Source organism: Oryctolagus cuniculus, chromosome 17, assembly GCF_051225735.1.
Source record: "Oryctolagus cuniculus isolate XC-2025 breed Fujian yellow rabbit chromosome 17, ASM5122573v1, whole genome shotgun sequence".
NCBI classification, from domain to species: Eukaryota; Metazoa; Chordata; class Mammalia; order Lagomorpha; family Leporidae; genus Oryctolagus; species Oryctolagus cuniculus.
Genome location: NC_142883.1, coordinates 33,791,825 through 33,813,994, shown reverse-complemented (window position 1 = coordinate 33,813,994; position 22,170 = coordinate 33,791,825). Strand labels below are relative to the sequence as shown.

Here is a 22,170-nt window from a genome sequence, read left to right as displayed (position 1 = left end):
TGAGTTTTAAGACATGTGATGAACTCAGTTTTATAAGTATTAGTGCTTTCATAATACACAGTAGATTAAGTTGTCATAAACTAGACACTTGGTTGGATTTCTATATATGTTTTCATGTTCAGTAAATTTACTAATACCTTACTTAGTTCTATCTTTTTGACTATACAAAGTAAGACTGCACTGGTGAGGAAATGACCATTGAACATTGAGTAGACTTTTGGATTATAATATATTCAAGTCCTCCTTTTCTTCATGCTGGTACCTTTTTATTTTCCATTTGCTCTTGGACACTTTAAAGGACATTCACTATTTTGTTGTTTTCTTAGATACCAAGCCAACTATCAACTATGTATTAACATATTCTCTGTTGCGTAATATAGTTTCTTTATTTCTTCAGGAAATTCATTTTAAAGTGAATTTTTTAAAGATTTATTTTATTTATTTGAAAGACAGAGTTACAGAGAGAGGAAGAGAGACAGAGAGAGAGGTCTTCAATCCGCTGGTTCACTCCCCAGATGGCCGCAACGGTGAGAGCTGTGCCAATCCAAAGCCAGGAGCCAGGAGCTTCTTCCGGGTCTCCCACGCAGGTGCAAGAGCCCAAGAACTTGGGCCATCTTCTACTGCTTTCCCAGGCCATAGCAGAGAACTGAATCAGAAGAGGAGCAGCCGGGGCTAGAACTGGCGCCCATGTGGGATGCCAGCACTTCAGGCCAGGGCATTAACCCGCTGGCCTCTTTAAAGTGACTTTTAACAGCTATTCAAAATATGTAACCAGTGGTTCGGAACAAGGAAATACCAGAGACATAAAGCCAGCACTTTTCATTAATTTGTAGCAAAGCAGTACTGTTTGGTATCCTGTTGTAATGAAAACCTGCAGCTTCTGAGTCTCCCTGCCACTAGGGGGCTAGGTTTTCCTTTGTTGTAACTAGGGGAAAAAATTGTTTTTCTTTCAGTTTTAGTAAACCTTGCAGGCACTATTCAGTGTTTAGCTATTTGGATTTAGTTTATTTCCCCAGATGCTTATGCTTTTGGATACCTCAGGACAAATTCATATCTAAAACATTTTAATTGTGTATTTGAATAATCTTCAAAGAATCAAGAAGCTATGTGCTTAACAGATATTTGAAAGTGACAACAACTTGAATTTTATGTGGTAATTTTAGTAATATGGCTTTTTATAATCACCAAACTTGTTAAAAATCATCATTCAGAAAATACCAGCCCTTGTATTTATATTGGAGGTAGAATTCTGTCCATTTTAAGTTTTTCTGCATACAAAATTTAGTACCTTAAGTTGTATATTATATAACAAGAAAATGTTTATTTCTAGTATTCCTTTATGAACTCTGACATTTAAAAAACCAATAGTCAATAATGGAGAAATTGGAAACATTTCAGTTAATTTTTATCATCTTTAGACTAAAATAGTTTCAAAAAGGTTAAAGAATGAGATTATTTAGTAATTTTTTTTAAAAAAAGATTTATTTATTTATTTGAAAGGGCTACAGAGAAGGAGAGACAGAGAGAGATCGTCCATCCATTGGTTTACTCCCCAGATGGCTGCAAGGGCCTGTACTGAGCCAGGCCAGGAGCTAGGAGCTTCTTTCAAGTCTCCCACATGGGAGGCAGGAGCTCAAACACTTGAGCCATCTTCTGCTGCTTTCCCAGGCACATTAGCAGGGACCAAGATGGGAAGTAGAGCAGCCGGGACATAGCATCGCAGGTGGTGGCTTAACTCATTATGCCACAACACCAGTCCCCAGTAATTTTTTTTTTTTTAATTATTTTGTTTTCCGAAAGGCAGAGTAACAGAGAGGGAAATAGATTTGCATTCACACATTCACACTCTAGATAGCCACAGTGGCCAAGGCTTATGACACCAGCATCCCTTATTGGAGTGCTGGTTCAAGTCCTGGCTGATCCCCTGGGAAAGCAGGGGAATATGGCCCAACTGCTTGGGCCCCTGCCATGCACATGGGAGACCCAAATGGAGTTCTGGCTCCTGCCTTTGGCCTTAGTCCCAGCTGTTACACACACTGGAGGAGTGAACCAGTAGATGGAAGATCTCTCTTTTTTTTCTCTGTCACTCTGCTTTTCAAATAAATAAATCTTTAAACAACAAAAAAAGAAATCTTAGGGAAGTATAAATATCATGGTATGAGAGTATGTGCTTTGACACTGTTACTGGCTCTGTCACTATCAGTGACTTGTAGACAATGTCTTTGAGCTTTCATTCACTAATTTTGGTAAAGTCGTGTAAATACCTCATCCATCTGCTATTTGAGGCAGGATACATAAAGCATCTACTACTGTGCCAAGAAACATAGTAGTAGTTCACTCTTATGTCATCCTCTGTTGAATCTGTAAGTGTGTGGTTATTATTGATTTTCATTTGTGCTAGGGAACCTGTTGTGGAAAAGAGGAGACCTAGCATACTAAGTAGAATTATCCCAGTACGAAGAGTTGTCTTTTCATGGTGTCTTACCTATAAATAAAAACCTTAGAAAGTGTATTTCTTTAGTTAACAATAGTAACAGTTAACATTTATTGATTTCCCATATACTCTAAATGCTTTATGCATATTAACTCATTCATAGCAACCATATTAAAGTAGGTTCTATCATTACCCTTATTTTTTTTTTTAATTTATTTATTTATTTGAAAGTCAGAGTTACACAGAGAGAGTTAGAGACAGAGAGAGAGGTCTTCCACCCACTGGTTCACTCCCCAGGTGGCTGCAACGGCCGGAGCTGTGCTGATCCGAAGCCAGGAGCCAGGAGCTTCTTCTGGGTCTCCCATGAGGGTCCAGGGGCCTAAGGACTTGGGCCATCTTCTACTGCTATCCCAGGCCATAGCAGAGAGCTGGATCAGAAGAGGAGCAACTGGGACTAGAACCAGCACCCATATGGGATGCCAGTGCTCAGGCCAGGGCTTTAACCAGCTGCACCACAGCGCCAGCCCCACCCTTATTTTAACAGGGCACAGAAGCTGAGACCCAAAGGAATTAACCATGCTTAAGTTTACTCATCTGTTAAACTGTACAGCAGGGCTCCAAAGTCGGGTACTACTTGTCTAAATAGTTAAAACAGTTTTAGCATATATTTCTACTAGATCCATTCTTTAATGGTTGGGACATTTGGAGAATATTTTATACTTATTTAAAACAATCCTCCCTCTAAATTATTGTTGTTATTGAAGTGATTGAAATGGTTATTTAGAAATTCCAAATATGTTCGCATATTTTCAAATTAAATTACTGTCAGTAAGAATAAATGTATGGTTAGAAAGATAACAAAATGGGTACTAAAGAAACTACTTCTAAAAGTAAACATGATCCTTTTAAACTTTATTATGAAGTTTATTATCATGTTATTTTCAACAAATAATATCACCTAATATTATAATAGCACTAAATAATAATTTTGTTAGATACACAAAGGAAATTTTTCTTTGGAGTTCTTTCCAGGTTGAAAGAGGGACGTGCTTTGAATGCTGTTAGAGGTTTCTTTCAGTTGACAGCTTTTCTGTGTGTTTGTTCCAGCTGTGCTACAGTGCTGTTCTCCTTCTACCCACATGGACGCTCTGAGTAGTTGTGTCACTCCCACTGCCTCTTCCTATGCACACTGTAACTACTTCCAGGTAAGTCTTGGGACAGTAGACACGACTGTGCTTCATATGTAATATTACTGACCTTACAGAATTGCCAAGTATAATTTTATGTTAATGAGTAGCCAGAGGTAAGCTATGGAGTATAGGCTTAGTTTTCTTGATTCCAAAACAAAGGATGTTGATATAAATAATGTCTGATGCTTCTTATAGGCCAGCAGTATCCAATATGGGAGCCACTAAAAACATGTGTCTATTTGAATCATTTAAAATTAGATGATGGGCAGACATCTGGCACAGCTATTAAGATGTTGCTTGGGATGACCACATCCTGAATCACAGTGCTTAGGTTTGGCTCTGGCTCCACTTCTGATTCTAGCTTTCTGCTTATGTGTACCCTTGGAGGCAGCAGGTGACAGCTCAAGTACTTAGACTGCTGCCATTTACATGGGAGACTAGGATTGAGTTTTTCAGCTCCTGGCTTTGATTATATGTGGTTAGTGTGACTGAGAAGTGGATTTTAAAATCATTTAATTTTTTTTTTTTTTTTTTGACAGGCAGAGTGGACAGTGAGAGAGAGAGACAGAGAGAGAAAGGTCTTCCTTTTGCCGTTGGTTCACCCTCCAATGGCCGCCGCTGCAGCCGGCGCACCGCACTGATCCGATGGCAGGAGCCAGGAGCCAGGTGCTTCTCCTGGTCTCCCATGGGGTGCAGGGCCCAAGCACCTGGGCCATCCTCCACTGCACTCCCTGGCCAGAGCAGAGAGCTGGCCTGGAAGAGGGGCAACCTGGACAGAAAACAGCGCCCCAACCGGGACTAGAACCCGGTGTGCCGGCGCCGCAAGGTGGAGGATTAGCCTATTGAGCCACGGCACCGGCCTAAAATCTTTAATTTTGAGGCTGGCGCCGCGGCTCACTAGGCTAATCCTCCGCCTTGCGGCGCCGGCACACCGGGTTCTAGTCCCTGTTGGGGCGCCGGATTCTGTCCTGGTTGCCCCTCTTCCAGGCCAGCTCTCTGCTCTGGCCACGGAGTGCAGTGGAGGATGGCCCTAGTCCTTGGGCCCTGCACCCCATGGGAGACCAGGAGAAGCACCTGGCTCCTGGCTTCAGATCAGCGCGGTGCGCCGGCCATAGCAGCCATTTGGGGGGGTGAACCAACGGCAAAGGAAGACCTTTCTCTCTGTCTCTCTCTCTCACTGTCCACTCTGCCTGTCAAAAAAAAAAATCATTTAATTTTGATCATTATTTTCTTTTTTTAATCTGAAAGGCAGAGAGATAGGGATGTAGACACAGATAGACAAATAGAGATCACCCTTCTGCTATTTCACTCCCCAGATGCCAACAGCCAGACTAGGCCAGGCCAAAGCCAGGTGCCTGAACTCAGTCTGATGTGGGTGGGTGGCAGGGATCTAAGAACTTGAGTCATTACCTGCTGCCTCCCAAGGTATGCATTAGCATGAAGCTATATTGGAAATGGAGGTAGGACTTGAGGCAGAACTTGAACCTGAACACTCTGATATGGGATGCAGATGTTGCAAGTGGCATTGTAACTGCTGCACCAAATGCCCACCACTGGACATTTGTTTGTTTTGTTTTTGAGGAAAAAGGAAAAATGTCAAAACAGAAATTTAAGTAGTAGCTTCTATTTCTGTCTTAACCTGCATTTGTAAACACCATATTTCAAATATCTTGTCATTATTTATTAGAAAAAAATTGCTTTGATTTAAATGTTTTATATTATTACTTCCAAGGTAAGATTAAATTCTATGTTTTGTATTTTTATGCCATAACTCCTAAAGGTTGGAATTGTGTGTTTGCCTTGGATAATCATCTAGCTGAGATAGCTCTAGTTCTTTTTTTTTTTTTTTTAAAGATTTATCTATTTATTTGAAAGGCAGAGTTACAGAGAGGCAGAGGCAGAGAGAGAGAGGTCTCCATCCGCTGGTTCATTCCCCAGATGGCCGCAATGGCTGGAGCTGCGCCGATCCGAAGCCAGGAGCCAGGAGCTTCTTCCAGGGGCCCAAGGACTTGGGCCATCCTCTACAGCTCTCCCAAGTCATAGCAGAGAGCTGGATTGGAAGTGGTGCAGCAGGGACTTGAACCAGCGCCCACATAGCATGCTGGCACTGCTAGGCAGCTTTACCCACTATGCCACAGCACCAGCCCCTGAACACTTTTATAAAGATCTTTTCTTACTGTCAAGATGCTGTATATTCATTATAGGAAAATAGAGGTAAGAAAACAAAATTTAAAAAAGGAAAAAAGAGAAAGTATTTAGGATTCCATCCTGAAAATAAATGCAGTTAGTTTAGTTGAACTGTAGATACCTGGTAGGGTATATGCATGAGTAGTCAGTATATCATAATGGTTAAGAACAAGAGCTCTTGAGTCAGGCAAACCTAGGTTTGAAACCTGAGTTTCTGTTATTTCACTGTGACTTTGGGTAAGTTGCGAAGTTTCTCTGAAGCTTTGTTCTATCATTAGAAATGGAGATTGCCACATTTCACAGGGCTTTTATGAGGATTAGATGAAATAACGTATATACAGTGCTTGGTACATAGTAAGAACTCAATAAGTAGTACTGTTGGCTAAAGTAGCTTGATTCTTATACTATTTAAATTTACATTTCATGTTTGGCATTAATAGGCTTCTAAAAATCATTGATACTGTCTTTGTAGTGCATTTGGCAACATCAACTTACCGCAAGTTTTATTGAATTGGAGTTCTATATTTTCTGTTTGTAATCTGAGATAATCGAAATTTATTGCATGTCTGCTCTGTGCATAGCTTTGTATTTGGTAATATCAATTTGTTATGTTTCATTAAATTGTTACTTTTCTGTATTTTATGTTCACAGCTTTATGTATTTATTACCAGTATGTATTGAATGCCTACTCTGTACAAAGCACTATGTGTAAGAGAATATGTCTCAAAGATACAAATCTCAAACTAATAACTATTTTATTCTGTTGCTTTATTATTAAAAATAGACAGTATCAGAAACCAAAGGACAACAGATATTCCACCCATTCTTTCTCAGATCATTTGGAACAGAATATCAATATCTCCCCCTGAATCTATAAAAGGATTAGTGGATATGGTTTTTTTTTTTTTTTTTTTAATTTTTGACAGGCAGAGTGGACAGTGAGAGAGAGAGACAGAGAGAAAGGTCTTCCTTTGCCGTTGGTTCACCCTCCAATGGCCGCCGCAGCTGGCGCACCGCGCTGATCCAATGGCAGGAGCCAGGAGCCAGGTGCTTCTCCTGGTCTCCCATGGGGTGCAGGGCCCAAGCACCTGGGCCATCCTCCACTGCACTCCCTGGCCACAGCAGAGAGCTGGCCTGGAAGAGGGGCTACCAGGACAGAATCCGGCGCCCCGACCTAGACTAGAACCTGGTGTGCTGGCGCCGCAAGGCGGAGGATTAGCCTATTGAGCCACGGCACCGGCCAAGGATTAGTGGATTTGTGAGCATCCTGTGTTTAATATTTCCTTACTGTATTCCTAAAACAATATATGATAGATACAAGTGATAAGTTTGTGTGCCTAGTTTTATGGAAGAATTTGGTATTATAGACAATTTATCAGAAGATAAGTATTTGATTTTATATACATTGACCCTGAGAATTATTGGTCTATTCCAATATTAAACCTAGCATAGTTGTTGACATATAGTAGATGCTAAGTAAATGTTAAAAGTAGATTTGAGGCTACCATTGCTGAAAAGTAGATTAGTATTTAGGTTTTCTTAGTGAATTCTTTGTTGACTTATGTTTAGCTGTCATCAGCCTAAATGTTGTTACTTTTCTGCTCAACCTCATATTTGATTTTTCTGTCCAAACAGTACTATTTTCTCTTTTCCCAGAATCCTCCAATGCAATCCTCCTATCCAGTTGAATTTCTGCCTTCTAATTGGTCTTGCAATACTACTGATGAGAACAAAAAGACAGAAGTAAACCTAGAGGCTGTCTTTCAGATAGTAGATGAGTTGCATTCCTCCCCTAAACTGGAGATGGTAAAGGTGGAGCCCGTTGAGAGTCAGTGCCCAGCATCTCAGTCTAGCAGAGGCCAGCATATCCTCGCTAATTCCAGCAACAGCAATCCGTCTTCCACAAGCCAGGCTAGCCAGCTGGAGCCGCTTACTCCTGTGGGCTCAGATATTACCTCTTTTGTGGTTGGAACAGAACAAGCAATTACCTGCTCTCTGCCACAGTCACCTGAGTACATCTATACCATCCACACAGCTCAGCCTGTTGAAAATAGCACGATGCAGGAATCTACAGCTATCGAGCAAGCTCATGTCAAACTGAAGGAGCAGCTAAGTCATAATCCATCTCCATCTTCTGTAGTATTTGTACAGGAAGGGCTACCGTTCAGCACACACCAGGTAAGGGGCAAAAAAAAAAAAAAAATTCTAATAGAACTCAAAAGTACCTAGTGCTTTTTCCTAAAGATTAGTTGAGAGTTTATCCAGGTTTTATTTGGGTTTAATACCATTTCATTATGCTTTCCATAAGGATCATATCCCAGTGTTCTGCACAAAAGATTCCAAAATATATTGTTTTAACTTCTGGCATCCTCTTGTTATGTTTTGGTCTGAAGTCAAGCTCTCTAGGCAGTCTGATTAAGCACTGTGGTATATATATATATATATTTAATTTTTTGACAGGCAGAGTGGACAGTGAGAGAGAGAGACAGAGAGAAAGGTCTTCCTTTTGCCGTTGGTTCACCCTCCAATGGCCGCTGCAGCCGGCGCATCGCACTGATCTGAAGCCAGGAGCCAGGTGCTTCTCCTGGTCTCCCATGTGGGTGCAGGGCTCAAGCACTTGGGCCATCCTCCACTGCACTCCCGGGCCACAGCAGAGAGCTGGCCTGGAAGAGGGGCAACCGGGACAGAATCCGGCGCCCTGACCGGGACTAGAACCCGGTGTGCCAGCGCCGCAGGTGGAGGATTAGCCTATTGAACCGCGGTGCCAGCCTAAAATTTATTTTCATAGTGAGAGCATCCCTTTAGTTTTGTTTCTTAATTTGGATGTCCTAAATAGGCCTGGCTGATACAATTCCACTACCCATAAGGTTTGATTTATTAAACAGATGATATGAGGACTTTCCTAGCATTTGTAGCATGGAGGTAAGGAGCTGATTGGAGTTCTTATATTCTTGAAGCACTGTTGAAGTCTTGTGAGCATATTGTGTTTTGGTTTTTTGTTTGTTTGTTTGTTTTTTTGACAGGCAGAGTGGACAGTGAGAGAGAGAGACAGAGAAAGGTCTTCCTTTGCCGTTGGTTCACCCTCCAATGGCCGCCGCAGCTGGCGCACCGCGCTGATCCAATGGCAGGAGCCAGGTACTTCTGGTCTCCCATGGGGTGCAGGGCCCAAGCACCTGGGCCATCCTCCACTGCACTCCCTGGCCACAGCAGAGAGCTGGCCTGGAAGAGGGGCAACCGGGACAGAATCCGGCGCCCCAACCGGGACTAGAACCCGGTGTGCCGGCACCGCTAGGCGGAGGATTAGCCTAGTGAGCCGCAGCGCCAGCCAACATATTGTGTTTTAATTTCTTTACTTATGTTTGCATACCTAATATGTAACCCTGACTCTGTCTAGTTTGAGGGACATATTCTGAAGGTGGAGGTGAATTCAGTTATTGTTGCTAGTTTATGACCAGAAAATGAATAAACTGTGATTTTAAGCAATTAGTAGGGATAATTGATCAAAAGTACATCCAGGGGCATATATTTGGCCTAGTGGTTAAGAAGCCAGTTAAGATTCCTTTATCATACAGTAGAATACCTGCTCCTTGGAAACAAGAGGAGGAAGCGACAGGTGACTGAAGACTGAACAGTTGCTGCTGGCTAATTGTAGCTTTTACTGTTGCGTCTCTTAAAGCTCTTAAGGGATTCTCCACTTTGGTTCCATTTTGTACATGTTTGGAAAGTAATCAGCAGAGACAAGGTGTGCTTGCAAAGATTTCATAGTTCCCAAGAATTAAAAAAAAAAAAAGATTCCACTTGATCAACTTAATTTTTTTTTTTTATCTTCCCTGCTTCACTCCCCTTCCCTTCAACCCTCTTTTCCAAACTTTTCTGCTTTGCAGTATGTTGCTGGTAATGAGTTGCAGAATAATGCAATCTTAATTTGTTTTCTCATAAGTGTTTGAGTTAAGAGCTCCTGTATCTAAACAAATACAGTTGGGGGGTCCTTAAAAAAGAAAATCTGCTGCCTCCCAGGCACATCAACAGGAAGCTGGAGCAGAAACATGGAGAAGCCAGGAGCTGAACCAGGCACTCTGATGTGGGGCATGGGCATCCTAGGCAGCTTAGCCTCCTGTGCCACAACACCTGCCTGGCCCATTATACTTTAAATATGCCTGTAGAAAAAACACAAGCTTTATCTTTGCTTACAGATGGAATACTAGGTTTCATATCTTCAAATTACATTCAAACAATTATTTTTTTAATAAATATATTTGAACATCATAGTTTTTCAAAGCTATGTTTTTAACTTTCAGATTTATTTCATTATAGAATTTTACTTTAAGTTCATAAAGAAATAGAGTATTTTAGAAAGTTATCACCTTGACAAAGGTAAAATCCAAAAAAGAATTTAGGAATCCAAGAAAGAAGCTCATATCCTGTAAATAGCACAGATACTGATTTGTTTTTATAAAGCTTGAAGCTAGGCTGGCTCTGCGGCTCAATAGGCTAATCCTCCACCTGCGGCGCCGGCACCCCGGATTCTGTCCCGGTTGCTCCTCTTCCAGTCCAGCTCTCTGCTGTGGCCCGGGAGTGCAGTGGAGGATGGCCCAAGTGCTGCACCCACATGGGAGACCAGCAGTAAGCACCTGGCTCCTGGCTTCGGATCAGCGCGGTGCGCCGGCCACGCAGTGGCCACTGGGGGGTGAATCAACGAAAAGGAAGATCTGTCTCTCTCACTGTCTACTCTGCCTGTCCTAAAAAAAAATAATAAAGCTTGAAGCTTATATAACTTTGAGTGCATCTTTAAGTAAAAAATACAAAATTAGTTGGATAAAGTATCTGTGCCCCATTTATACCCAGTAATGCATATGACCATTCTAATACCACCAGCAGAAAAAGTCTGATATATGCTAGAGTGGTAAAATATAAAATATTTTACTTTTATTTTTGGGGCAGATGTTTGGCCCAGTGGTTCAGCCACCACTTGGGATGCCTGTATCCGTATAGAAGTGTGCAGGTTCAAGTCTTGGCTCTATTTCCAATTCTAGCTTCCTGCTAATGTACACCCTGGGAGGTAGTGAGTGATGGCTCAAGTGCTCTGTCTCTGCCACCCACTTGAGAGATCCCTATTGAGTTCTGGGTCCCTGGCTTTCGACTAGCACAGCCTTGGCTGTTGAAGGCACTGGGGAGTGAATGGGCAAATGGAGGACCTCTCCCCTCCCCTCTCCTCTCCTCCCCTCCCCTCCCCTCCCTTCCCCTCTCTTCTCTCCTCTCCTCTCTTTTCCTCCCTCCCTCCCTCTCCTTCTTCCCTCCCTCCCCCTGCCCCTCAGATAAAACAAAAATAAAATACCTTACTTTTGTAAGTTAAATCAAGCCTCATTATAAATCTCCCTCTGATGCTACATTAATATTTAGTTCCATATACATTTCAGTGGCTTGAGTATGAGGACATGTGCATCTTATTGATGTTTAGATAATAAAATCAAAGGTAGTATCATTTATAAGGATGAAAAGTTTTACACTTGCTTGTTGGATCATCATCCTATAATACAGCTCCTCTGATAAAATATATGAAGTTTTAGTAGATGTCTGGAGGAAAATCTCAGAATAATATGTGGGTTTAATATTTTAGGTGGATGCCAGTATAAAATGCCAGACCAATCCACCTGAGAGTATCTTGCCTTCAGAACAGATGGGATTCCTCATTTCAGAAATGGGGCCTGCGAGCAAGCCTAGTAAAGACACAGGTTTATCCACTCCAGCCAGATACAGAGAGCGAAGAAGCAACTCCCAACAAGGAAAGTCCCCTGGTAAGGATTACTGTGCTCTGAAACGCTAGAGGTAGAACTGTGGTGGAGAATTAATATGTGAATGATAGTTTTTCTGGGACTTCATTTATTATTTATAATTGTATTATACCCATCACATTACTATTTTTAATATAACTAATTTTAACTCCAATATTTTCCCTAATTATCCTTATAAAGTATATAATAGTTACTTTCCTAATGTTACATGTAAGAATTTAAGCTTTGAAAAATATTGACCATATTAAGAAAAAAAAGAATTTAGGTTAACTTGCGGAAGGGTGATTTAGTAATTGTCTTCAAATATCAAAAATTTTGTAATTATAAATGTTCTGTTCTCTTTTTAGAAGACTATAGGACAAGAGGATATGTGCTTAAATTGTGATAGTGGAAAGATACTATCTGAAACCAGAATATATAAGAAACTCAAACAACAAAATAGCAAAACACCAAAATAATCCAGTTTAAAAGTGGACAATAGATCTAATTAGACATTTTCAAAGGAAAATGTAAAAGTGTCCAACAGATACATGAAAAAAGGCTTGACATCACTAATTATCAAGGAAATGCAAATCAAAACCACAGTTGGCATTTAGGATCCTTTGAAATTTTGTATTAACTTTAGAATGAATAGCATTTTTCTATTTCTTAAAGAAATTAAATTTGGATTTTGATAGGAATGACATTGAATCTGTAGATTGCCTTGGTGGTTTCAATAACTTAATAATTGTCTTCCAGTCCATGAACCTAAGATGCCTCTCCATTTATTTGTGTATCTTTTAATTTCTTTCAGCAATATTTTCTTTCTATTTTTAAAGATTTATTTATTTTATTGGAAAGTTAGAGTTACACAGAGAGAAGGAGAGACAGAGAGAGAGAGAAAGAGGTCTTCCATCCGATGGTTCATTCCCCAGATGGCTGCGATGGCTGGAGCTATGCCAATCCAAAGCCAGGAGCCTGGAGCTTCTTCCAGGTCTCCCATGCAGGTGTAGGGCCCAAAGACGTGGACCATCTTCCACTGCTTTTCCAGACCACAGCAGAGAGCTGGATCAGAAGTGGAGCAGCCAGGACTCGAACTGGTGCGCATATGGGATGCCAGCACTGCAGGCAGCAACCTTACCCGCTGCACCACAGTGCTGGCCCCTGGAGGTTTCTTCTTTAAAGAAATTGGAAAGCAGACATGTGGACTTAGAAGTACCTATTTCAGCAGTTGGGGAGCTAAGAATGGATGGACTAACTAAAAGTCCAGCCCTTCTCTTCCACCTCCTGTACAGAGGACTGGCTCAGGAAGAAGATCAAAGATTTCTCCTTTGGAATACTAAAGGGCCCCAGAGAAGACCTTCATGTATTAGCATTTGGGGTTTTTATAAAGAAAATGGAAGGCACACAGTGACTGATCACTTAAACTGAGCCCACCAGTTGACAAGTGTTGTCAGTAGAGCTTACAGTAAGCTTTTTTTTCCCCCTTCAGAGGCAGAGAGACAGAATCCCACCCATTGATTCACTCCCCAGATGAGTGGTATAGTCAGAATGGGGCTGAGCCAAAGCTGGGAACTCTATCCAGGTCTCCCAATTGGGTGGCAGAGAACTAACCACTGAGCCATCATCTGCTGCCTTCCTGGAAGTACTGGCAGGAAGCTGGAATTGGGAGCTAGAACCAGGAAGTGAACCTGGGTGTTTTGATAGGAGACACTGTGTCTTAACTGCTAGGCCCAATGACCTTTCCTCAAAATAACTTTTTTTTCCTTTTTTTTTTTTTTTTTTTTTTGACAGGCAGAGTTAGACAGTGAAAGAGGTCTTCCTTCCGTTGGTTCATTCCCCAAATGGCCGCTATGGCCAGTGCGCTGCACCGAACCAAAGCCAGGAGCCAGGTGGGCCCTGCACCCGCACGGGAGACCAGGAGGAAGCACCTGGCTCCTGGCTTCAGATCGGCTCAACACACTGGCTGTGGCGGCCATTTGGGGAGTGAACCAACAGAAGGAAGACTTTTCTCTCTGTCTTTCTCTCTCTCTCTCTCTCACTGTCTAACTCTATCTGTCAAAATAAATAAGTAAAAAAAAAAATTTTATTTAGAGGCTAGCGCTTTTTTTTTTTAAAGATTTATTTATTTATTTGAGAGGCAGAGAGAGAGGTCTTCTATCTGTTGGTTCACTCCCCAGATGGCCGCATGGCCGGAGCTGTGCCAATCCAAAGCCAGGAGCCAGGTGCTTTCTCTGGTCCCCCATGTGAGTGCAGGGACCCAAGGACGTGGGCCATCTCCCACTGCTTTCCCAGGAGAGACATAGAGAAAGGTCTTCCATCCACTGGTTCACTACCCAAATGGCCATAATGGCTGGAGCTGTACCTATTTGAAGCCAGGAGCTTCTTCCAGGTCTCCCATGTAGGTGCAGGGGCCCAAGCACTTGAGCTTTCTTCCATTGCTTTCCCAGGCCATTAACAGGGAGCTGGATAGGAAGAGAAGCAGTCAGGACATGAACTGGCACCCATATGGGATGCTGGCTCCACAGGCAGAGGTCTAACCCACTATACCACAGCACCAGCCCCTGCATAAATAATTTTGAAAATGTATATAGGTGCAGGTATTTGGCCTGGAGACTAAGACACCTGCGTCTCATCTGATTCCAACTTCCTGCCAATGCAGAATTTGAGGGCCAGTGGTGAATTTCAAGTATTTGGGTTTCTGACACCCATGTGGAAGACCTGAATTGAATTCCCAGATCCTGGCTTCAGCTTGGCCCAGCTCTGGCTGTTGCAGGCATTTAGAGAGTGAACCAGTAATTGGGAGCTGGTCTTGTGCTCTCCCTGCCCCCCAAACTGTTTCATCTTCCTCTCTCAGCATCTGAAATTAATTAATTAAAATACATACACAAAGTAGCAAAAATGGGTGAAATGGAGGATTAAGTAGCTAAGAAATTTTTAAAAATTAAATTATCACTTCTAGTAAAACCAACCTTGGTAATTCAAACCAGCTTTCCCACTGAAAACAACTAATAAACTGGACAAAGTATAAAAGCAATATTCTTAAAAAGACTAACAAGATAGTAAAGAGTTACTGGGCTGAGTGCCAAGTGATAGTGGAAATTAAGTAAGCTCATCTCTTAGGGCTGGTTTTGCCTCTATGGCATTTGCCATCCGTAAGAGGTGACTGAGAGACTGAGCTGAGCTGTATAGCTGTCTAGGTCTAGGTCTAGAGGGAAAAACTCAGAGACTAGACTTCCCAGAGGTCAGACTAGTCCCCACTTTCATGACTAGGCCCTTAATAGGCTGTATCCCATCCCTTGTATAGATTGTAGCCAGGAAAACCTTAACTGAACTGGATCAAGGTGATCCCTGATCCCTAGTGTCCCTAAGTACCTAGTAAAAGCATAAATCGTCTTTGAGGAAGACATCATCCTAGGCCTCAAATTATTTTTACAAGTACTTTTTCAAATACAGAATAACCAGTTGCATGAAGGTGGTAGCCAGCATAGCTGAGAAACAGCACAAACAAGACAACTGAAAGATTATAGAAACTCAATATAATGGAATTACCAGAATCAGATAATAAAACAGCCATACTTATTATTTCAGAGAGATAAATGCCAAGCTTGAAGACTTGGGAAAAGAACTAAAAACTCAAAAATGAGAATGGCAGGGCTGGAAAATAAAATTTGATTATAGAATTTAAAAATACCTAAATTTAGAACTCAGTGAATAAATTTAACAGCCCATTTAGACCTAGTTTATGAGAAAAAAAGCTAACAGGAAAGTAGAATAAACTACTCAAAAGGAAACTCAAAAGAATGAAAAAGTTGTGAAACATTTGAAAAATGAATAGGGATTAAATGGTCTTAAATTGAGATCACAGAAGGAAAGGGGAGAGACAATGGCAGAAATATTTGAAGAGATAATAGCTGGGAATTTTCTAGAACAGACACACAGATAACAAGGAAGTAAAACCATTTCCACAGCAAGACACATCGTAATGAAACTGCAGAAAACCAAAGAAGTAAACATTGGCAGAGAGAAAAGAAAGGTTATTTTGAAAGAGTGTTGTTTAGAACAGATGCCAGCAAACTTTTTTGTAAAGGTCCAGATAGTAAATATTTTAGGCTGTGTAATAACTATCCAGTTACGCCATTGTAACATAAAAGCAGCCATCAAGAATATACAAAGGATCATGACTGTATTCCAGTGAAACTTTATTACAAAAGCAAGTGATCAGATTTGACCTAGGAATTGTAGGTTTTGCCAACCTCTGAGCTCAACAGCTGACTGTCGACAGTAACAGTGGAAACCATAAAACCACAGAATAACGTTTTCAATATACTGAAAGAAAACTGCAATTCCAAAGTCTCTACCAAGCAAGCAGTTCCTTCAAGAAGAAAGGCACTGGGGCCGGCGCTGTGGCACAGTGAGTTAAAGCCCTAGCCTGCAGTGTTAGCATCCCATATGAGCGCCAGTTCAAGTCCTGGCTACTTCTCTTCTTTTTTTTTTTTTTTTTTTTTTTTGACAGGCATAGTGGACAGTGAGAGAGACAGAGAGAAAGGTCTTCCTTTGCCGTTGGTTCACCCTCCAATGGCCGCCGTGGCCGCGCGCTGTGGCCAGTGCACCGCGCTGATCCGATGGCAGGAGCCAGGTACTTCTCCTGGTCTCCCATGGGGTGCAGGGCCCAAGCACCTGGGCCATCCTCCACTGCACTCCCTGGCCACAGCAGAGAGCTGGCCTGGAAGAGGGGCAACCGGGACAGAATCCAGCGCCCCGACCGGGACTAGAACCCGGTGTGCCGGTGCCGCAAGGCGGAGGATTAGCCTAGTGAGCTGCAGCGCCGGCCTGCTTCTCTTCTGATCCAGCTCTTTGCTATGGCCTGGGAAAGCAGTAGAAGATAGCCCAAGTCCCTGGGCCCCTGCACCCTCGTGGGAGACCTGGAAGAAGCTCCTGGCTTCTGGCTCCTGGCTTCAGATCAGCTCAGCTCTGGCCATTGTGGTCATTTGAGGAGTGAACCAACGGAATGGAAGACCTCGCTCCCTCTCTCTGGCTCTACCTCTCTCTGTAACTCTTTCAGAGAACTAAAATAATTCTTTAAAAAAAGAAAAGAAAAGAAAAGAAAGGCACAGATATTTTCAGGTAAATAAAAGATTGAAAGCACTCACATCAACATATCAGCACAAAAGAAATTCTACAGAATGTTCTTTAGGCAGGAATTGGTTCATGCAGGCTTTGCAGAATCAGGGATGCATACTGTAATTTCTAGGGTATTCACCCAAACAATAAAAATAATACATAAGAAGACAGGAAGAAGAAAGAAAGGAATGAAAAAGAAGACAAAGAAAAACAAGTAATAAAATAGTTAACCCTAATTCAATTATTATATGTAAATGATCTGAAAGCTCTTAATTAAAAGGCAAACATTGCCCAAGTGGATAAAAAAGCAAGATCCTAATCATCATATCTCTTTTTTAACGGATTTATTTATTTGAAAGGCAGAGTTACAGAGAGGGAGAGGAAGAGGGGGAGAGGGAGAGAGAGCGAGCGAGCGAGCGAGAGGTCTTCTATATGCAGGTTCACTCTCCGAGCTGGGCAGATCTGAAGCCAGGAGCCAGGAGCTTCTTTGGGTCTCCCATGCACGTGCAGGAGCCCAGGGACTTGGGCCATCTTCCACTGCTTTCCCAGGCCATAGCAGAGAGCTGGAATGGATGTGGAGCAGCTGGGACTAGAACCGGCGCCCATATGGGATGTCGGCGCTTCAGGCCAGGGTGTTAACCCGCTGAGCCACAGCGCTGGCCCCATGGGTTCAAGTCTTGACTCTGCTTCTGATCTAGCTTCCTGCTAATGTGCACCCTGGGAGGCAGCAGGTGATGGCTCAAGTACTCAGGTCCCTGCCACCCACGGAGGAGACTCAGATTGAAAAGGTTCCTGACATCCACATGATCCAGACCCAGTGTTGTCTGTCTGTCTCTTTCCCTCTTTATCTCTCCCCACTCTTTTAAATAAATTAATTTTAAAATGTGGTGCACATGTACATCAATATACAATGGAATATGAGTATTCTATTTTTCAGTCTTAAGAAAGAAGATCCTGTCATTTGCCACAACATGGGTGGGCCTAACAGACATTATACTAACAAAAATAAGCCGATATATAAAGAAAAATATTGTGTGCTATCATTCACACAAGGGTGCTTGCAAAAGTTTGTGGAAAATGGAATTAAGGCTAAGTTCCTTTTGGTGCAAAACATTTTGAAATCCATATATAGGGCCGGCGCCGCGGTTCACTAGGCTAATCCTCCGCCTTGAGGCACCGGCACACCGGGTTCTAGTCCCGGTTGGGGCGCTGTTTTCTGTCCAGGTTGCCCCTCTTCCAGGCCAGCTCTCTGCTGTGGCCTGGGAGTGCAGTGGAGGATGGCCCAAGTGCTTGGGCCCTGCACCCCATGGGAGACCAGGAGAAGCACCTGGCTCCTGCCATCGGATCAGCGCGGTACGCCGGCCGCAGCACGGCGGCCGTGGCGGCCATTGGAGGGTGAACCAATGGCAAAGGAAGACCTTTCTCTCTTTCTCTCTCTCACACTGTCCACTCTGCCTGTCAAAAAATAAATAAAGAAAGAAAAGAAAAGAAAAAAGAAATCCATATATAGTTTGTTGATAATACATATTTCCATGAACTTTTTGAAGATATCTCATATGATGAATTTCAAAATATTTTGTACCATAGTAAACTAATGTTTTAACTCCATTTTCTGTGAAGTTTTTGAAGTTCTCTTTTATGTGGAATGAACAATGACAAAAAGGTCACATACACAGAATTAGAATATGAAACAGTAGTTACCATAGGTGGGGGAAGAGGAAGTAAAGAGATGTAGGCCAAAGGATACAAAACAGAACCAGTTTTAGGAGTTAATCCACAGCATGTTTTGCTAATTTAGAGAGCTAATCTACAGCATGAGGACTTTTAGGCGCCATTTGTCAAATAAGTAGATTTAGCTTCTGTCACACAAAAAAGTAACTGTGAGAAGACAGATATGTTCATCTATTTCAGCATACAAACTATTTTAATGTCTGTATGTATCTTATACTTTCGTGTTGTAGACCTCAAATATGCACAATAAAACATAGTTTTAGAAAAGCAAGATCCTACATATTACAGGCTTGACTGCAAGAGACATGCAGGTAGAAAGTAAATGGATGAAGGAGCTGACTTTTTGGTGTATCAGGTTAAGCTGCTGCTTGCAAAACCAGCATTACGTGGCCGGCGCCACGGCTCAATAGGCTAATCCTCCACCTAGCGGCGCCGGCACACCGGGTTCTAGTCCCGGTCGGGGCGCCGGATTCTGTCCCGGTTACCCCTCTTCCAGGCCAGCTCTCTGCTGTGGCCAGGGAGTGCAGTGGAGGATGGCCCAAGTGCTTGGGCCCTGTACCCCATGGGACACCAGGAGAAGTACCTGGCTCCTGCCATCGGATCAGCGCGGTGCGCCGGCCGCAGCGCACCAGCCATGGCGGCCATTGGAGGGTGAACCAACGGCAAAAGGAAGACCTTTCTCTCTGTCTCTCTCTCTCTCTCACTATCCACTCTGCCTGTCAAAACAAACAAACAAACAAACCAGCATCCCATATGGAGTACTTGTTTGAGTCCTGGCTGTTCCACTTCTGATCCAGTTTCCTGCTAATACACCTGTGAAAGCAGCAGAAGATGGCCTGTGTACTTGGGACCCTGACACCTACGTAGGAGACTGAATGAAGTTCCAAGCTCCTGGCTTCTACCTGGCCCATACTCATTGCAGCCATTTGAGGAGTGAACTAGCAGATGGAAAATCTCTCTCTCTGTCTCTCCCTCTCCCTGTGTAACTCAGCCTTTCAAATAAATAAAGCTTAAAAAAAATAAATGATGGGAAGAAATATGCTGTGCAAACACTAAGTATGAGAAGGCTAGTATGGCTATTTTGATAGCAGATAAAATAGACTCCAAGAATATTTTTTTCTTTCTTGATTAATCACTTTTTAAAAATAATTATATAAAGGAAGAAATTTCATGTTAAGACAGAAATTTTTTTAAAGATTTATTTGTTTATTTATTTGAAAGGCAGAGTTACAGAAAGGCAAAGAGAAAGAAGTCTTCTATCTGCTAGTTCACTCCCCAAATGGCCGCTACGGCTGGAGCTGGACCAATCTGAAGCCAGGAGCCAGGAGCTTCTTGTAGGTCTCCTATGTGTGCTGGGGCCCAAGCACTTGGACCATTTTCCATTGCTTTCCCAGGCCATTAACAGAGAGCTGGATCAGAAGAGGAGCAGTTGGGACTCAAACCAGAGTTCATATGAGATGCCGGTGCCACACACAGAGGCTTAACCTACTACACCATAGCACTGGCCCCCTTCATTCTTTTTTATAGCTGAATAATATCCCATTGTATGTGTATATACAAACACACACCACACCACATTTTCTTTATTCATCTGATGTTGGACATTTTGGTTGATTCCATATTTTGGCTATTGTGAACAGTGTTGCTGTAAACATGATGGTGCAGGTATCTTTTGATACAATGTGTTCAAGTCTTTTGGCTATATATCCAGTATACAGAATTGCTGGATCATATGGCAAGTCTATTTCTAGTTTTTTTAAGAATGTTCCATTCTGTTTTCCGCAGTGGCTGCGCTAATTTATGTTCCCTATACATTTTTTAACTGAGTAACAATGCAAATAAAATGCTAGAGACTGTGGGATACAGTAAAAGCAGTTTTTAAAAGGAAATTATCCCTGGGGTCGGTGCTGTGGTGTAGCGGGTGCCTGCAGTGCTGGCATCCCACATGGGCGCCAAATCGAGTCCTGGCTGCTCCACTTCCTATCCAGCTCTCTGCTATAGCCTGGGAAAGCAGTAGAAGATGGCCAAGCCCTGGCCAGTGCCACTGCTCACTAGGCTAATCCTCTGCCTGTGGCACCGGCACCCCGGGTTCTAATCCCGGTTGGGGCATCAGATTCTGCCCCGGTTGCTCCTCTTCCAGTCCAGCTCTCTGCTCTGGCCCAGGAAGGCAGTGAAGGATGGCCCAAGTGTTTGGGCCCTGCACCTGCATGGGAGACCAGGAGGAAGCACCTGGCTCCTGGCTTCAGATCAGCGCAGTGTGCCGGCCATAGCAGCCATTTGGGGGGTGAACCAATGGAAAAGATGGAAAAGGAAGACCTTTCTCTCTGTCTGTCTGTCTGTCCCTCTCACTGTCTAACTCTGCCTGTCCAAAAAAAAAAAAAAAAAGAGAGATGGTCAAGTGCTTGAGCCACTGCACCCATGTGGTAGACCTAGAGGAAGCTCCTGGCTCCTGGCTTCAGATCAGTGCAGTTCCAGCCATTGTGGCCAACTGGGGAGTGAACCAGTGGATGGGAGACCTCTCTCTCTTTATCTCTCCTTTTCTCTTTATGTAACTCTGACTTTCAAGTAAAATAGATAAATCTTTTTTAAAAAAAGAAAATAATCCCTTTAAATGCTGGTATTAAAAAGAAGACCTAACATCAGTGATTTGAAGTTCCACCTTAGGAACTAGAAAAGGAAGAAGAAAGCAAACCCAAAGTAAATAGACAACAAATAAGGAAATTCACATATACAGTGACTGACTTTTTGAAAAAAATCAACAAAATTGACAAACTTCTAGCTAGATTGGTTAAGAAAAAACAAAGCACAGCTACAATGGATGAAAAAGCTTATCTTAGAACTTACGTATATTAAAAATTATAAACTTATGTATCATAATTAAGAGGCCAGCATTGTTGGACATTGGATTAAGCTGCCATCTGTGTCACCAGCATCCCATATTTGAGCAGTGGTTCAAAGCCCTACTGCTCAGCTTCCCATCCAGCTCCCTCCTAATGTGCATGGAAAAGTAGCAGAAGATGGTCCACGACGCTGTGGGGCAGTAGACTTATCCTCCGCCTGCGGCACCAGCATCCCATATGGGTGCCGGTTCTAGTCCCAGTTGCTCTTCTTCCAATCCAGCTCTCTGCTATGGCCTGAGAAAGCAGTAGGAGATGACCTGGGTCCTTGGGCCCCTGTACCCATGTACGAGACCAGGAAGAAGCTCTAGGCTCCTGGCTTCAGATTGGTACAGCTCCGGCCGTTGCGGCCATTTGGGGAGTGAACCAACGGATGGAAGACCTTTCTCTCTGTCTCTCTCTCTCACTGTCTGTAACTTAACCTCTCATAAATAAATAAAATCTTTAAAAAAAAAAAAAAAAAAAGAAGATGGCCCAAATACCTGGGCCCTTGCCACCCATGTGGGAGACCCAAGTGGAGTTACTGGCACTTCTTATTACTATTTCAAGTTAGGGTGTTAAAGCAATTGGATGCATGGCCCAAATTACTGAACGCTAGTCAATAGGTTGTTATTCCTATTCTGTCTTTGCTTAATGCACTAGGGCCCTCTAGCCTGATCTCATCTCTTTTAGTGCTCTGCTGAATATGTCAGAAAATAGCCAATGCATTGTTAATATTGTCCACCTCTTCCTCTATTGTTGTGTGCTCACATAGCCTGTGACTTCCTTCCAGAGTACTGCAGGTAACGATTTTACCACACGTTTTTGCATGGATAGCAATCACTAAGATTCTAGCC

The 22,170-nt window shown here is 42.7% G+C and overlaps 1 protein-coding gene across 6 annotated transcripts in view; it reads left to right on the top strand.

Annotated features, from left to right (window-relative positions):
• The window catches only part of HSF5 (heat shock transcription factor 5), a 54,991-nt gene that overhangs the window by 16,156 nt on the left and 16,665 nt on the right, over positions 1-22,170 (top strand). Inside the window, exons 3-5 of one of the 6 annotated variants that reach the window (XR_016223786.1) lie at positions 3,542-3,639; positions 7,847-7,989; positions 11,429-11,606. Coding sequence is in view for 4 of the 6 variants with exons in the window: in XM_051824784.3 (XP_051680744.2) it covers positions 3,542-3,639; positions 7,468-7,989; positions 11,429-11,606 (798 nt within the window). In the remaining 2 variants the exon portion in view is untranslated. Of the gene's footprint in view, positions 1-3,541; positions 3,640-7,467; positions 7,990-11,428; positions 11,607-22,170 lie in introns of all 6 variants that reach the window. The other 5 variants (XM_051824784.3, XR_016223787.1, XM_089317233.1 and 2 more) reach the window with 5 other exon arrangements.